A 19,112-nucleotide genomic window follows, 5' to 3' on the forward strand; every position below is an offset into this window, starting at 1 on the left:
TTGCTCTGAAACAAATCCCTCCATTTTCTGCCTTAGTTATTTCACAATCTGATCTCTACCCATTAAGGACCCCCCCCGGGGAAAAAAGTCTATATCTGGTATCTGCTATCTTCTCTGTTGTTTAGGATTTATTAGGGTGGCTTGTTTAATTGGCGGAGTAAAAAATCCTTGTCCTTAGCAGGGACCATAGCTTTTAAATATAAATGAAGAGTTCTTTTACTGTAGGTTTACAATTTGAATGTCACTTTCCCCCTACACTCTCTAATGTGCAAAAATTTGTTTTGTAGAGAAGCTAAGCACGAGACGCTCTTGCCTCAATTATACTCAAATGCTCATTGGTTTACGGCTAAAGTGCATAACAATGTTATCTTACTTTTAGACATCAGTTACTTTTAACAATGTCATCTTTAACTTTTAGACATAAGTTACTTTAGATAGTGAATTATAACGTGTTATTATTAATTTTTTTTTTTTGGGTTTATCATCTCTCTATCAATTGCCATAAATTAAGAAGTATGCTGAAAATTAAATTCACGTATTCCTTTTAATAAATAAATAAATAAATAAGCCTTTGAAAGTAATTAATCAGAAAGCTGGCTTATGAAGGTATTAATCCATCAATAGAGAATATATATAAGCCATTTCAATTCCTTCTAAAGTAATGATCAATGATGAGCTATATAATTAAATTGAAAACCAGCTGGCCGGTGTATAAGAATGACCAGTTTTCTTTCAATAGCTAGCCTTCCAAGAGTAAACAAACACTGGGAAAAGTGCAGCAGTATTACTAGGCATTTCATGACGAAATATGTGTGTGTGTATGCATTGTTTGCCAGCTCATTTCGTTAGATACACACACACTCACATCCCTGCGCTTAGTTTCTAGTTAGTGACCGGGTGTTTGGATCAATTGACTACGGATTGATTTAATTTAATTAGAGATCTTGAATTTAAATTTTTAAAAGGTCAAAGATATGAGATATTGGAGAAAAATAATAAAAATGAATAGGCAACAATTTTTTCCCAATATATACAGTGAAGCTTATATGAATTTCTTGATTATATTAGCCTCTAAACTTCAGTAAAGTTTGGAAATTTACATTTTATATGTTTGTATAAATCACCATTCTCAATCATATATAGCCTCATAAAAGCATGATGATAATAGAGCAGAGTCTTGAATATATCTTTTGTTTATTGCAGACATGAAAGTGTATTTAATTCTTTCATTGATGCATGAACCGCGATTCAAGTTTGTTCGCTCATTCGATGGATATAAATATAACCACCATATATTTATAAATACATGTATATGAATGTAATCCATTTTATTAAATGAGGAACCACCTTAACAAATTTTTGAAGATAAACTTACTCGTAGTTTCGCCTTCTTTGGCAATCTATACGTTGTATCAAAATCTCACTAGCTAGCCTCTCGCACCCTCAATTTTTGAGTGAGACTTAAATGTTTTTTTTTTGGAATAATAAGGACCGCTGCAGGGGCAGCGGTGCCGCAAACAATAGACTATTTCTGACATGAAGTAATCTACTGTTTGTTGCATGGTTTAATGTGTAACACCCTCAAAAATATAAACCAATTTTTCACAAATTATTAAAACCATTATCATGGTAGAAAATTTTCTTACCATGATACATCCAAGACAATATACCACAGGTCTTAAAATATTTTAAAAAAGCAATTAGAACCATGAGGGACAGTCAGGATCCCCATGGCATGATATTTAAATTAGGTCATGAATCAAGAGAGACAAACATAATCCTCTTGGTCAAATAAATACTTTTAATAAAAAGGATTAGAGTTTACATACTTCACAAAGAAGATATGTCCTAAGTTGGCACAAGATACATTGTATAATCCAAAATAAGAGGCAACGTAAAAGATGGTGTTTCATACACCATAGTTACACCTCTGGTGCTTTCTCAGCCGAACTCGCTCCTGTAAAAGGGGAATGAGACTTAAAAGAGTTTAAATTGGGTCCATGCGATGAAGGGCTTACCACGTGGTAATAATTAACCGAACAGAAATTCTCATTAACACCATACATTAAAATACCCTGACAAGTCATGCATCATTCAAATATTCAAACAGGAATATATCCGAATAATAATATCTCATCATGATAAATAAAAATAAATTTTTGACCCACTTGGCAATAATTTCAAACAAGTATATACAGTATTTATTTTCAATAATTCATAATTTTTCCAAACAATAAAACAACACATAATCATTCACAAACACACCCATCACAACACATTAATAATGGTTACCTTGTGTCTTGAATAACAAGTTCCCCTTCACAACTCCTTTTTCACCACTATCTTTGTCAATATAATCTACATAATTATTTCATAATACTATATATTAATTTTACATTAAAATAAATAACTCTAATTTAAATAGTTAGAAAGTCTTAGATCTATAATCCATATTAACACTAATTTAAGATTTATACCTCATTTAACTTCCCAAATTCTTTTCTAAAATTCTCGTACCCTAATAAACTATTTTTTTTATCCTCAAATCACTTCTAGTATCACAATTTCATCCTTCTATATTCTAAAAATTCGTTCAAAAATAAATTAAATTTTAAAATTATCCTGAAGCCTCAAATCACCTTTCTATAACCTCAAAAATACCTATTCATACTTAAATAAATATTTAATAATCATAGGTTTATCTCTACATCTTAGATTCCACATAAATTCAACCATATAGATTTAGATTTTAACTCAAAAATTCTTAAACATGAGTTTCAACCTCAAGAAAATATTCTATAATATTTATTATATCCCTAAGAGTTTTAACCTATATTTTTAATCCATCATATCATCAGATTAACTACCCTATAGAAAAATCCTAATTAAAATATTTACTCTATCCTACAAAATAATCATATCACTAGAAAGCTAATATTATTTAGAAAATAACTATAAAATTAATTTTGTAATTAAATAAATTTTTAAAATGCTAATCTAAACAGGAAAGTTAGAACATACCTGAAGAAAAATAAAATAATCCCCCCTTGCGAGAAAACGCCGAGCAACGTGAGAGGAAGAGAGAAAAATAATATAAAAATGGGATTGTGAGTCCCAAAATTATATTAAAAAAAAACTGTAGGTTTGAATTTAATTATTCAAACCTTTGGGCCAAAAGTTACAATTTTTTCTAAATTGCATCTTAGCCTCTCATACTTCCTAATGCACACACCCCCTCCTTTTTATACATGAAGGCACCTCTTCTCTTCCTTCATCTAACCAATGTGGGATTTAGAAACAATAACCTTCCACCCCCCTTTTATTTGTTCTTTCTACCTTCTCTCTCTTTTTTTTTAACACACATAAAAAAAATTATTTATGTATTATATCTTAACTAAATATTGCTTATGTGGTTTTAAATTTAAATTTTTAAATTCATAATTAAATACCTAATCATAATATTATTTCTAAATAACCTCAAATAATATAAATTCCCATTATTATCATTTTTTTCCTCAAAACCTAAATTCCACAATTTTTTTATATAAAAATCAGGATGTTACATAATGTGACATCAGATTCTTTCTAGTTCTTCTATAAATATATTCTCAAGACCAATGCTTTATGAAGAAATTAAATAACACACATGCATATATGAATGTAATACTAACCATTATGTTAATCAAAACAATTCAAAGGGGTTACAAAAGTTTGAGTACAAACAATAATCCTCCTTATATTATCCACCACCTTTAAAACGTGTTAGTCCCATTCTACTTATATTTTCACAGTAATTGCTGGGAGGAATGCTTAGCTTTTGCAGGTTGTTTTTATATATAGATAATACATTTAATGTTTTCTTTTTCTCCTAAGTTAAGATATTTGTTTGGTATTGCATTTTATAGCATGTATATCTATATACCATGGCCAACAAAAAAGGTTCATGTACTTATTTTATTGTAATTAGACCATAGTTCAAGAAAAGATATGAAGAAGATGAAGGTATTTGCTCTTTATGCTTGTGTGAGTCTGTTTGCTTTGCTGTGTGTTACTAGCAAAGCGAACCAGCAGGCAGAAAGGCTTCAAGAATTGATTGTATCAAAGAGATCGTCAAAGAATAATGAAGTCGATCATCTGATAAATTCTTGGTGGGACGAGGAAGATTTGTCCAAACAAAAGTACTGTGTTTCAGAACAAGAGGGATTAAGGAAGGCTGATAAGATTAGGTCATTACCTGGACAGCCTAAGAGGGTCAATTTTGATCAATACTCAGGTTATGTCACTGTTAATCCAAAAGCTGGAAGAGCTCTTTTCTATTATTTTGTGGAATCTCCATATAACCCTTCCGCTAAACCACTTGTCTTGTGGCTCAATGGAGGTAATTAATTAGAATTATTATTTCTTCTCTCTCTTTTTTTGCCAACTATTGTTTCTTCAACTATAATATAAATCTCTTGATGTGATTCATTTATTTGTTCCATTACTGTTTTATAACTCTGAAATTGTTTAGATAGAGAAGATGACAAAAATTTAGCCATTTTTCAATTCTACACTGAAGTGGCTCAACCTACAAAAAATTATAAATTATTTTTCTGATAATATTGAAATAAGTTGAAGCGAGTTGAAGCATATACCTATGTACCACCCTGGTCAAATCATACCAAATTATTAAATTTTGAATTTTTGTTAAAAGAATTTATACATTAAACAATCAAATTAAAGCTGTTCATATTTGGATCATAATATTGAAAATCGGGTCAACCTATCCAATTTGAACTAGTGAACTGTTTTGAATTAATATTTTGATTAGTTTAACGAAATATTTTGTTTATGACTGTTTTGATTACGACTTTAACAAATAATCCTTAAACTAGTATCTTGACTGATTAAATTTTGATTTTCAATACCTTAATTTGAATTAAGACATGTAAAAAATCATCATATGATGCATTGTTTTCTTTTTCTTTTTTCTTTTTTCTTTTTTGCATATACATATAAGAGCATGTTGATTTGTTTAGAAAATTGCTTTCCTTTTCAACCATTTATGGTTTTGGTTAAAACTTGATATTATTCGAATTGCTCGTTTCAAAAAATTTGCATTTAGTATCTTACAGAACTAAAATTAGTTAATTCATCGGTCATAAACATAAAAATTGCATATTTTATATTATCTTATATATAAATGATTTAAATGCTTTTTGAAATGGTTGAAATTTGCAGGACCAGGTTGTTCGTCATTGGGTTATGGGGCCATGCAAGAATTGGGACCCTTTCGAGTCAACTCTAATGGAAAAACACTATTCCTCAATGAATATTCTTGGAACAATGGTGAGACATACACACACTCGTTGATTTCATTTCTTGTTTTTTAAGTAATTAAGTTATTGCTTTTGATCATTTTCAAATTACATTCACATATATTCATGCAGTGGCAAACATGCTATTTTTGGAATCACCTGCTGGAGTAGGATTTTCCTATTCAAACACATCATCCAATTATGATGAAGCAGGCGACAAGTTTACAGCAAAAGATGCTTACGTGTTCCTCATCAATTGGCTTGAGAGGTTTCCACAGTACAAATCCAGAGATTTCTTCATCACAGGAGAGAGCTATGCTGGTCACTACGTGCCTCAGCTTGCTTACACCATTTTAGTTCACAATAAGCACAAACCCAAAACCATTATTAACCTCAAAGGCATTGCTGTACGTTCATTCACTCCTTTAACCCTGCAATTAAACTTTTTTTTTATTCCTTCGTCTTGTATCTTAGAAAAACTTGGAAGTATTACCACTACCTGCTCATATTAATTCGAACCCCCACTATATGGGACTGTCATCAATGATAATCTCATGGATAACTCGGGGATGTCTTTGTTATATTTATTTAATGAAATTACATATCTTAGAACTCGAAATCAAAATATTAAAATAAGCTGATTGATAATCACAAAATTTATGAAAGTTTTATAGTATATATACTTTTTAATTTTGGTCCCTTCATAGTTAAATCCTGGTTCTGCCTTAGTTATGTATATCTTAAGTTGATACATGCATGTATGTATGTGAAATTCATGAAATTTTCAGATAGGGAATCCTTGGAGTTGGGTTGATGATGATACAAGCTTAAAGGGAGTGTATGATTACTTTTGGACACATGCCTTGAACTCAGATGAAACCCATGAAGCTATTGATAAGCACTGTGACTTTGGTTCCCATATTTCAGAAGAATGTGTCAACTCCATAAATAAAGCATACCAGGAGATAGGCAACATAGATCAGTATAATATTTATGCTCCTATCTGTCACAACACTTCACTCAGAAATGGCCAACCCGGTTCTGTAAGTACTCTTCCTGCTTTAATTCACCTGTGTGTATTGATAAAAAGAGTGTGCACTTACTTTCTAATACAGTATCAGCTAATTAACAAAATCTTGAGTTCAGGTAAATAATTTCGATCCCTGCTCTGAGAACTACGTGAAAGCCTATCTGAATAACCTAAAGGTACAACAAGCTCTCCATGCAGTTCCCACAAATTGGACTCATTGCAGGTATCATTGCAAAAATATTCCATCTAGTCCTATTTATAAGGTTTTCTGCAAATACAAAAAGCGGTCCTTGTTATAAGGCATTGAGCAAAAAATTGAAATTATCTTCCCATTTTATTACCCTTACTTGAGAAAGCATTGCACATATAACTAGGTGACTCATCATTTTCTTCATTTTTAATAAGAGTATAATTGGATTGCAGAAAGTACAAGTGGACAGACAGACCAAGTGGCATCCTACCCACCACCAAGCATCTAATTGCAAGTCATATCAGATTCTGGATTTACAGGTAAGTTGATTTTCAGCACACAGTGATCCCGTCTTATATTCTAATGATCTGGTTTATCAGAAAGAGTTAACCCAAATCATATATAGTAATGATTGTGTTGAAGTGTACAGTGGAGACACAGATGGAATTGTGCCAACCATATCGACTAGGTACTCTATCAAGCGCCTCAACCTTCCTGTCCAGGTTTCTTGGCGTCCATGGTACTCTGGAAATGAGGTGTGTACTCTCTGTGCGCGCGCGTATATATATATAAATATGTATGCTTGTTCAAGATTATCATCGGAGAAGTATATAATTGTGTAAGAGAAATACATATATCTACAGGTAGGAGGATACGTGGAGCAATACGAGGGACTAAGCTTTGTGACAGTGAGAGGAGCTGGGCATGAAGTTCCTAGTTGGAAACCTGCAAGGGCTCTTACTCTTTTCACTTCTTTCCTCAACCACACTCTCCCTCCTCATTCTCCATCTTCATAGTTCTGACTTTTTAGTCCCTTCTGCTCGGCTTAACCTGCATTGTCTCAGATATTTTAATTTTTGCAAGTTCTAGTCAGTTCTTAAATAAAAGGTAGATTATGTTAATTACCTCCGTCTACTTTACACAATCTGATCAATAACATACCAACTCATTTACATATTTTTGTTACTGCTGGTTCTTGAACAAACTAAGTAAAGGACTTTACTTCTTGTCTCAAAATTTATGTACAAGATTAGGAATCACTACTCAGGTTTACGTCATAATTTGTTGGCAAGGGCAGCAAGAAAAACTAAGGAAAACGAAATAAAGAATACAAGTGAGATTAAAGTATACATGGAAAGTACACTTCAGATATGTAATATATATATATATATATATATATAAGGTTTAAAGGTATTTTTGTGCTTGAAATATTCTCTGCTAAGATCATATATATCTAGTATTCTAAATGTCAAAAGGAGCATTGTCCTTCTAATGTCTCAAAAACGGTTCAACCTGATGATCAAATAAGGGATCTTTAGACAGTGTTAAACATGAAAATTGAAGCCTACAAAATGCTGACATGTGGCATATCTTTGAATATGATCTTTAGACAGTATTAAACATGAAAACTACATCCAAAGACTTATAAAAAAAGTTATTTAGAGATAAACATCAATATAAAATGGATTGTTGTTCAAATAAAAATGTTAACTTTTTTTATTTTTAATGATGATTTGTTATTGATTTTTGTTCATAAATAATTTATTTTACAGGTCCTTAAATGTGAGTTTTTTTTTTTTGTTGGAATAATCATTGAATGGAGTCAATCACAGATGTAACAAAGTCCAACAGTGTACTTTTGGAACATGTGATGAAGTCAAAAAAATCATCAAATTAAAAGGCTAAATAATTAAAATGTCAATTTGATGATTTCTTCTTAATTTTTAATAAGCTGCTTGCTTAATTAGAAGGCATGCATTATGGACTGACGAAGCACTACACATCAAATAGAGCCATAATTAACTTAACCACAAGCAAAGTTTATTTGAAAGTATATAAAGGATCTTCGTTGGAAAAATACGAAAAAAATAGAGCTATGGCAATTGAAAACTTTATTTAAGAAATTTTCCATAAAATTGAACTAAAATAAATCCATGCCATTTTTCATTTTAATTCTATTTTTATTAATAAAAAAATAGAAAAAAAAAGGATACTTGAACAACCTGTGCCAACTTATTTATCCAAACCTTCTAATTAATCTAACCCTCCGACTTCGTCAAAAGCAAGCTGTTTTTGTGTTAGAATTAAGAAATGCACGGGAAAAAAAAAGAAAAAAGAAAAACGTGACATTATTCGAATTAATTGACCTAATTAAATTTTTAAGTAACAATATTATTAATTAATAGTCTTAAATAGGGATAAAAGGCACTAGTAGGTTTGGTGTCTATGTAGATTTATGTATTAGCCACTAGATACAGTCCAAAACTACTCAATCAAACATTGGGACTTACAAAAATTCTGATTTCCGAAAGAATTAACCAAATAACGAATCAGCCGGCTGGCCAAACTCTATGAATATTGATGATCTTTAAGGTCTCCCTTGTTGTTTTCAAAGCCCTCCAAACACATAAAACCAGAGAGACAAAAAACGCTGCCATTGCAGCATTACATTTAAAATAAATTACGTTTTTTTAAGTTAAAGTATATTTAGTCTTGTGCATTGCGTAAATTTATAATTAAGAAAAATTAATAAATTAAATGTCTTAACAACTCGTTGATCTTTTGGAAATATAGATTAAAGGAGTTATATAATTGTCCTCAAACAACATTTCGTTATGCATTGATAAAACGATGACTTTAGCATTTTTTCAAAAATTAACGAAATTGCTTAGTTGTTTTAAATTAACTTATTTTAAGTATAATTTGATTATAACAATTGAACAATGAGTTTGTAACGGTAAAAATGATATCAATATAAACGTTAATCAAGAATGGTAGTATGCCTTTTAATATTTTGCAGATATAAATTTAATTACAAAATTGACACAATGATTATAAAACTATCCAAGCAAGCAATTGAAAGTTAAAGAGATGTGAGACAAGAGAAAGGGCAAGACTTATATACTTAATATACTTTTATCTAATTAAATCAAGATATGTGAATTTTAATATATTAATAATATTAATAATAAGAATTTATAGTATGAAAAAAGATAACCTACAAAATTTAATATTAAAAAACGTCTAATATGATGGATAAAAAAAACCCGTAAATAATAATGGCAAGCGATATAAGTATAGTATGAAAAATAAAATGTATAGTGACCGTCATAATCTCCGCGAGAGTTGAAAAGCTAAATGTATATACAAACCTTTCAAATTTTCAGTTATAAATGTGACAGAATTTATGCTAAGATAATCAATAAAATAATTACAGGACCATATATACGAACTGGAGTCACGATCTCAAAATTGTTAACTTTGAATTTAAATTACAACTACCAAAGCCCATGTTCTTAAGATTTGAATTCAGCAAGTGATCTAAATTCACTCATTTAATGTGTGTTTCAGTTACAGTTATTGGATTTTATTAATACTTGAAAATTATTCGTGAAAAATCATATGTGGATGTTCCTATTATTGTTTGCATACATAAGAGCAGCATGATGATATGATCCTGGGTGATGGGGATCATGATGATGAGAACACAAAAATAATTCATGTCTCTTCATAAAAACAGCTAGGTTTAATTTATTAAATTAATTTTGGCTCTGATTAGAACTTGATGAATATATTTCAAATCCTTCTTGTCGTCTCACATACGCTTTCAACCTCAATAACCCAAGGTTTATTATTTTTCAAACATTCAGCATACTATTTTATGCGATAATCTAATGCATTACCACGATTGCAATTCACAGGGCCATCTTTGTCTTTTATTGGGCTTCTGGACCTTCGAGGAAATTGTATCCTTTAGAATCAGTGAAAAAATTCTATTCCTTCACAATTATGCTTGAACCAATGGTTAGATATACACATACACTCCTCTCCACACACACATATAAACTCATTACAAATTATAGTGCTTTAATTCATTTTCAAGACTTGGATACATTATCTTCAAGTCATTAATTACATGTGTATTGATGAATATGCAGTGGCAAACGTGTTGTTTTTGGAATCACATGCTGGACTAAGGTTTTTTTACTCACACTTCTTCAAACATAGTTCAAGTAAGTGATAAGCTTATAGCAAAAGATACATACACCTTCCTCATGAATTGGCTCGAGAGGTTTCCGTAATACAAATCCAGAGACGACTTCATCATTGGAGATGGCTATGCTGGTCATTATGTTCCTCAACTCGCTCACACCATTTTGGTCCAAAACAAATATTACAGATAATCTACTATTAACCTCAAAGGCATTGCTGTTTGCTCGCTACTTTAACCACTAAATCTCTTGCATAACACACTCATCAGTTGCTGTCAGATTTATATAGGGAATGCTTGGATTAATGATGAAACAGATGGAAAGGGAATATATTTGATTACTTATGGACTCATGCATGCACTAATCTTAGATAAAACCCATGCAGCTATTGAAAGCACTGTGACTTTAGTACTGATAACGTTTCAGATACATGTTACAGTTTAATGAAAAAGGCCCTTCAGGAGAAAGGCAGGATTGATTGGTATAACATTTATAGTCCTATCTGTCATGACACTTCACTCAAAAATGGTCCACCTAGTTCTATTAGTCTTCCTATACATTAATTCACCTCGATCATATTAAGATTTCTGTATTGCAATTGTATGTATGGTGTGATTGCTACCATCATCTTCTCAATGTGATGAGACTTGAGAAATGTTTCCAATATAAAATCTATTGATGATTTCAGGCGTGCAATTTTGATCCATACTCTAATTACTACGTGGAAGCCTATTTGAATAACCTAAAGGTCTAGCTAGCTCTTCATGCACTTCCCCTAAGAGCTTAGCCCATTAGAATAGGGCTAAGCCGTTTTCCATAATTTCATAACGCGTGTGTGTGGATCATTATATTTAAGTAGAGCTAGAAAAATAAATTGGCTCAATCCTTTAATAAACTCGAGCTTAAAAGAGCAAGCCCATTTAAACTTGAGTTTTATTTAAGAGACTTATATCTGAAATCCGACCCTATGTATAACAGGTTTAGGGCCAACCCTGGGGGCTTCGAACCCTTTTACTTTTTTTATTTTTTTAAGATTAAAAATAATTCATTCATTCCACTACAACATAAAACCTTACTTCAATATCAAATCTCATAGACAACATTTTAATCCTTAATATCAACATTATCTTGGTTATGCAAAAATTTTCTTATTTCAAATAATAAAACATTAAAATTTATAAATTCCTAATTCAAATCATACAATACAAAATTAAACAAATTTAAAAATACTCTATTATTAAAAAATATAATTTAGAAATATTAACACATATGTAACATGAATCACATTATTGTCTAGAATATAAAATAGATAAAATAATTACTTTTTTGTCCAAACAAATTATTGTCTAAATTTAAACAAACCAAATTTTATCCAAAAAAATATTAAACAATCCACGGTAGTATGTAAATTTTAATTATAAAAAAACTACTATAACAACTAAATATTTGAAATATTATCAAGAATATTAATAATATTATCATAATAAATAATATTTTAACATATAAATAAATAAATAAATGAGCCTAAACGGACTGGCCCTCAACCCTATAGGACTAGCCTGTTTAGGCTCTCAGTCCATTAAGGCTAGCCCTTATAAATCCGTGTTTTATTTTAAAACTCTAAAGCTCAAGTTTGGCCTTAGCAATTATCAAGGTTAAACGGGTTGAGCCCGTTTTTCTAACTCTATGTTCAGGGAGAATGAAAAGTAAAAACTTTCTAAGAATGTTAATACTAAAGTAAGAATTCTGGCATTGAAACATAAAAAAATGAGTATTGAATTTGAAAATGTTAGTATTGAAATATCTTAATTTAACAATAATGTTTTATGGGATTCTTACTTGTCATTCTTTCTTGCATTTATCCATGCAGCGGGGACATATATGGGCGCGTGCAGTCACATCATCTCAACCTTCCTGTTGAGGTTCCATGACAGACCATGGTACTATGGAAATGAGGGACTGGGGGCATTTGCTTAATTTGATATTTTTATCAGAGAGGTAAATTTCTAAAGCATGGACAGTAATCTATGAAATAATATTACAGGTAGGATGATAAATGGAGCAATACAAAGGGGTAGCATTTGTGGCAATGGGAGGAGCTAGCATTCTGTTCCCAGTTGGCAACCAGCAAACACACTTCACTTTCTTTGCCTCCTGCTTCACCATACCCATAGCTCCACATGCTTGACTTAACCCGACCCGGCTTGTTTTTAATTATTTGGATATCTTTTTCAGTCCCTGTTGCTTTCTTTGTCTCAAAATTATACCCAAATGCTCTTTCACATATGGGTTACGGCCAGACCATGCGGTTACATTCCTGAATTATCATTGTCAGTTAAGCTTATTTCACTTGATGTCATATAAATGTGTTGGCCACGTGAGCAATGAGACAGAGAAGTTGAGGTGTCAAATTCTCATGGATAATCAACGTTTACTTATCCATAAGCTTGATTAGGTTAATGCACAAGTGCTCTCCGTCATGTCAAGCCAAGCCAACATCTAGTTATAAAACAGATCAAACTAGAAGCCACCAATCAGCATTTTGTCGTTATATGGGATTTTGTTCAAGAGTAATAATAATGGCCAATAACGTCCAAACATAGAGGAGGGCCAATTGTTATTGTCATTATTTTTATTCAAATAACAACTTCAATAATAAAAACTAGTTTGAAGATTAACAAATGGACGTGTTGGCTGAGTGACTTGGGCACTTCACAAGGCCTGCCAAAGTGGGACTTCTTTGTTCTTCTTTTTTTTTTTTTTTGCTTTGGGCTCGATCTATGTGTTCAGCCGGTCCGTGTCTCCATTTGGACTTCGGCCTACTTTAGTATTAGGCTGAACAGCACATGTGTAAGAGAACCATAACTTTTTTAAATAATCTAAAAATCACTATTTTTTTAAGTTCATAAATAAACAGAGCCTAGCATCACAAATATTATAGATTGAAACATGAAGACTCGGACTAACTATTTTAATAATAAAAGCTTTAAAAGTTAATCACAAAGCTGACTTACAAAGGCATCATGTCAATAGAGAATATACAAGTAATTTCAATTACTTCCAATAATCAATGCACGGGTGTGTGTCAAAACCAACACATGCTGCTCTCTGATATGAGGATCTTGTAAAGGTGAATAATTTGTAATACTTTTATAAACATTTTTGAACTTGAAAGGATATTATGATTTTGGTGAGTTTTCATAATTTAGCTCATCTAATTTTTTTTAAATGTAAAAAATTTAAAACCAACAGGCTAGTCTAGTATATAAACTGTGAGGTTAATTTGAATCAAAAGCGTTTCAAGAATAAACAAACACTGAAAAAAATAAATAAAGCACAACAATATATTACCTTGTACTTCTGCGTTAAGGCAACCTAATTAACATTATCATTAGTGTAAAAATTCTTATCTAAATAGGTTAAAATTAATCATTTAAACTGATTTTATAACAGGTTTAAATAAGACCCATTTTGATATCTAATGAATATCTAAACTGATTATAATTACAACCAGTTTAGACATTTAAACCGGTTGTGGTCATAACTAATTTAGATGTTAATGATATCTAAATTAGTTATGGTTATAATCATTTTAAAAACTTTGTTTTATTAAAAAAAATCATTCAATTTTTACACTTAATCCAACTATGATGGGCTACAAACCTGTAAATTAAAAGCAATATATACATTCAGCCAGTCAAAATACAGTTCAATTCAATAAAATTAATTTAAACATATTTATGATTTCATTTAATATTTAGTATCTAAATGAGTTCAATAAATTTTTCTAATTCAACTACACCTATCCTGAACTCACTCATTTAGTGGATTATTATTGTGAAGCTTTAACATAAATAGTCCTTAATGTCTTCTAATTTTTTGGATTCCTAATTGTAAAAATGGAGACGAATCACTAAACATCTAAAAAAAATTAGGGACAAGGAATTTAACTTAGCAATGCCAAGCAAACAAATGATATATCAGATGACTAAAATTAGATCTACCTCTTTAGTAAACTTTGTCAAGCTAGCTGTTATGATATTGTACATGTGTCTCAACATATAAAAGTCGCACAAGTTCGTAGGGGGTTGACGGTGGCTCTGTAATAAACACTACATTGTCAAAATTAAATTCAAAGAAAGTTTTTTAATTAAAATTACAATGACATATATTAATTACCTTTAGCATTATTCATGTGGGATCCTTGACATCATATGGGGCCTTGTCCAACTAGACTAATTGGCCAATCCTTATAGCTTTATCATCAACATTACATAGTTAGTAACTTAATTATATAGAATAATGTATTACAGGAACACAGTTATCGCTCATAGGACTTCTTCATTGTCGGATTGAATTTACAATGCAGAGAACATAAAAATAGGATAGAGTTGCTCTTCATCGAAAACACTATCAATTGCCAATTCCAACACTACTCACAAGAACATTACTCACAAGACTTTTTTATCGCCGGATTGAGTTTACGATGTGGTAACACATTTTCTTTTGGAAGCATTAATTTGAACAACTGAGCATTTCTATGAAACTCTTATCACTCCACTTGAATTTAGCTTTCAAGTTTACTAATTCCAACACTACTTTCAATAGACTATATTCTTCACAACCTGAGTACAAAGGTGTCTCTGCATCACTGTACATATTATTACATGCTTAAGATTTCTCAAAAGCCTCTTTACCCACATCATAAATCATGTTCTCTAATCGATCAGTCATATCATCATCATCATAATCATCATCAGCATCTCAAGATTGAGATGCACTTGGCATCATCATGTTTAATCTTTCACCATGCCATACTCATACTCTATAACTTTTGAGAAATCCCTCACAAATTAAGTGTTCATCTATCTCATTTGTACTTAGCCACCTCTCATTCAAACAATCCCTACAAGAATAAGAAAACCTCCTACTATCATTTTCAACATTGCTTTGAGCAAATTCCAAAAGTCTCTAAACCCTGTTAACGTATTTTGTATTTGTTCATTTAGTATCTATCCAACTATAATCCATGTTTAATTTAACATCTTAAAACACGAAAGAGTTCATGGATTATTACTAAATTCATTGGAATAGAGCCAAATAACAAGTTCTAAAAAAAATAGGAAGCAAGCTCTTTAGAAAAAATTATTCTTTATTGGCTTCCTTCTTATCTAATAGGTAGGAGGGAAGCCAACTCTATATTTTTTTGACCCTTTTCATATTAAGAAAGGGGCTAAAAAATAAGTTTTTAAAAAAATTTCAATAGAATCTTCTCTAAAAGTTAGACTTCCCAATAATCTTACAATTGAAAATATAATAGCATATTTCAATGAATCACATTCTAGCCAACAAGAATACCTAAACTAAGCTAACAATCCAAATACAAATTTAAGGCCAAATAGTAAGTTTTTTAAAAAATATAGGCAGAGTCTTTCTTTAAAGTTAGATTCCCAATAATAGTATAAGGAGAAAATAATACTATTTAAGTAAAATAAAGTCACATACAATGCCTAAAGGCCTCAGCCCTCCTCTACCAACACTCTACCAACGTATAGAAACTAAATCAATCATGCAATCACAATAATTTAATATTAAAAAATAGGAAGAATGAATGCCAAATTGGATTTCAAAATTGTAAAATTAATCAAGCATGTTCTAAGAGTTGGACTTGCCACATTACAAGAAATAACATCATATATTCACATTTATTTAGTATTAATTTGTATGAGGAATTTGGCCAAAAAAAATTGTATGAGGAAAAATAACATCATACACTGTTTTTGTAAGAGGCTAATAATATCTTTTATTGCTTAGAAGTACTATATCTTGCCTTTAATTTGCTTCAAACTATGAATTAAAACATTGTTTGGCATGAAAAAAGCAATAATACTATTGAATTATGGAGATTAATAATTTGAGTTTAGAGTAGAACAAAAGTTCATCCAACATTTCATATACAATTAAGCTAAGAAACTTAACTCCACAAGTTCAACATGAAGGGATATAATAAAGAACAATTTTAAGAGGCATTTCAACAAACACCTCATATACGCAACTCAAACACAATGAGCAAAAGCTAATATCAAGCTATGTTTCCTTCAATTTAAAACCAATATCAAACTCATAGTCACATAATCAGATTCATGGATAGAAGCTCGTGAAAATTAATTAGCTAATTGAACCTCAAAGCCACATATATGATGAAACTTAGATATTGGAATTTCATATGCTTCATAGGAATTAAATAACATACCTAGGTTGAAGCATAGCCTAACGCAAAAGATTGAAGTATGAGAAACAAACAAGAAGTTCAGTAAAGGTAAAGAAGCTCAGTGATTGTGTGAAACTCAGATTGAAGCCATGAATGAAGAACACAAACCAAATGGACGAATAAATCACAGAAGAACGAGTATTCAACAGCACGAGAATAGAATTTAGAGTTCAAATTTGATCCAAAAATCTGGGTTTCAAGATTTTGACTTTGATTATGGGTGATTCTAGGTTCAAGGGTTTGAATTTCAAGGCTTCATGCAATGAAGAATGAAGGAGACTCTATTTTATGAATTACAGAACAATAACTATTAATTATAATCGGTTTAGATATGTTTAAAAAAACTAAACCGATTATTAAATGTAACCTGTTTAGATGTGCCAAATTTTTTTCCTCCAAAAATTATAATTTATATCTAAATTAGTTACACATTATAACTGGTTTATATGTTATTTCATAATAATAAAAAAATTTAATTAATATCTAAATCGGTTATAATGTGTAACCAGTTTAGATATCATAATCTAAATTGGTTCCCTTGAGAGTTGGTTTAGAGATCACTTCAACCTTCCACTTATTTACAATAATGATACTGCTTTCTTTTTCTAAATTGTTTGCGCTTGACCTGGTTTAGATAATTGAGTTTAAAAAATATATTTTGTTATAGTGTGTTTGGTGCGTGCGCGCGCACGCACACATATGCAATTTAAAACATATAATATAATGGAAAAACACAATTTTTTATATTTATAGTTTCATTTAGTTTTGTTTTTAATTATTGTAATTTTTTTTAATATTTTCAGTCTCTACAATTTTAAAAAGATTAAATAGCTTTTGTTTTTTAAGTCTCTATAATTTTTATTTTTTTAATAGTTTTAGTCTCTATAAAGAGTGAAAACATTAAAAAAAAGTTATAGGGACTAAAAATAAAACAAAATAAAACTTTGGGGGTTAAAGATTATGTTTTTCCCACTACAATTTCTTTGGACTTTCTCACTAACATTAGATTCCATTTGAAATAAAATGAGCACAAAGTAGTCATTATCTTTGACTGATATATCGGTTGCTTTATGACTAAGTCGTTTCAATTTGTAATAAACTAATAATAACATACATGCACGCATGCTGTTAGTTACATAACATACAATGAAGAATGAAGGAGACACTATTTTATGAATTACAGAACAATAACTATTAATTATAATTGGTTTAGATATGTTTAAAAAACTAAACCGGTTATTAAATATAACCTGTTTAGATGTGCCAAATTTTTTCCTTCAAAAATTATAATTTATATTTAGAATTAGTTACACATTATAACTGGTTTATATGTTATTTCATAATAATAATAAAATTTAATTAATATCTAAATCGGTTATAATGTGTAACCAATTTAGATATCATAATCTAAATTGGTTCCCTTGAGAGTTGGTTTAGAGATTACTTCAACCTTCCACTTATTTACAATAATGCTACTGCTTTCTTTTTCTAAATTATTTGCGCTTGACTTGGTTTAAATACGTGGGTTTAAAAAATATATTTTGCTATAGTGTGTTTGGTGCGTGCGCACACACACACACATGCAATTTAAAGCATATAATATAATGGAAAAACATAATTTTTTATATTTATAGTTTCATCTAGTTTTGTTTTTAGTTATTGTAGTTTTTTTTAATATTTTTAGTCTCTACAATTTTAAAAAGATTAAATAGCTTTTGTTTTTTAAGTCTCTATAATTTTTATTTTTTTAATAGTTTTAGTCTCTATAAAAAGTGAAAACATTAAAAAAAAAGTTACAGGGAATAAAAATAAAACAAAATAAAATTTTAGGGGTTAAAGATTATGTTTTTCCCACTATAATTTCTTTGGACTTTCGCACTAACATTAGATTCCATTTGAAATAAAATGAGCACAAAGTAGTCATTATCTTTGACCGAGTCGTTTTAATTTGTAATAAGCTAATAATAAAATACATGCACGCATGCTGTTAGTTTCTAATTAATGAATTGATAACGATATCTTCAATTCCCAAATGAAGCTTCCGTGAATTTCTGGATTAGAAATAGTGCTCGGTAAAGTTTGGAAATACTTAATTTGTGTGGTGTAAATCATTATCCTTAATCAAACCTCAAAGTCATCCAACTTTTTATACCACAAGAGGAGAATATTATTATATATTAAATCTTTTGTTTATCCCAGACATTAAAGAGTATACTTAATAATTCTTTCTTCATTGAACCTCCATTTAAGTTGTTCGTTTGTTGGATGAATTGAATATGAATAGAGTCACCTTTTCATTATGAATGCAAATATATGCGATCCGTTTTATTAA

At 30.2% G+C, this 19,112-nt stretch overlaps 1 protein-coding gene across 1 annotated transcript; it reads left to right on the forward strand.

Annotated features, from left to right (window-relative positions):
* Nucleotides 1–3,996: 3,996 nt before the first annotated feature.
* LOC129303925 (serine carboxypeptidase 1-like) lies at nt 3,997–7,337 on the forward strand. Its single transcript, XM_054943513.1, has 8 exons — nt 3,997–4,378; nt 5,221–5,328; nt 5,430–5,704; nt 6,086–6,340; nt 6,444–6,550; nt 6,751–6,837; nt 6,948–7,053; nt 7,162–7,337. The coding sequence occupies exons 1-8, from the start codon at nt 3,997–3,999 to the stop codon at nt 7,312–7,314; spliced, it is 1,473 nt and encodes a 490-aa protein (XP_054799488.1). The 3' UTR covers nt 7,315–7,337.
* Nucleotides 7,338–19,112: the final 11,775 nt, after the last annotated feature.

The sequence above is a fragment of the Prosopis cineraria genome, unplaced genomic scaffold, assembly GCF_029017545.1.
Source record: "Prosopis cineraria cultivar Desert tree isolate PC_DT_omini unplaced genomic scaffold, ASM2901754v1 PC2, whole genome shotgun sequence".
Lineage (NCBI taxonomy): Eukaryota > Viridiplantae > Streptophyta > Magnoliopsida > Fabales > Fabaceae > Prosopis > Prosopis cineraria.

Bases quoted from the DNA above. Each gene is read 5' to 3' on its own strand.
- LOC129303925 (XM_054943513.1), top strand. From the start codon at position 3,997: ATGAAGGTATTTGCTCTTTATGCTTGTGTGAGTCTGTTTGCTTTGCTG. The intron at 5,329-5,429 runs GTGAGACATACA...ATATTCATGCAG, and splicing joins TGAATATTCTTGGAACAATG to TGGCAAACATGCTATTTTTG. The intron at 5,705-6,085 runs GTACGTTCATTC...TGAAATTTTCAG, and splicing joins TTAACCTCAAAGGCATTGCT to ATAGGGAATCCTTGGAGTTG.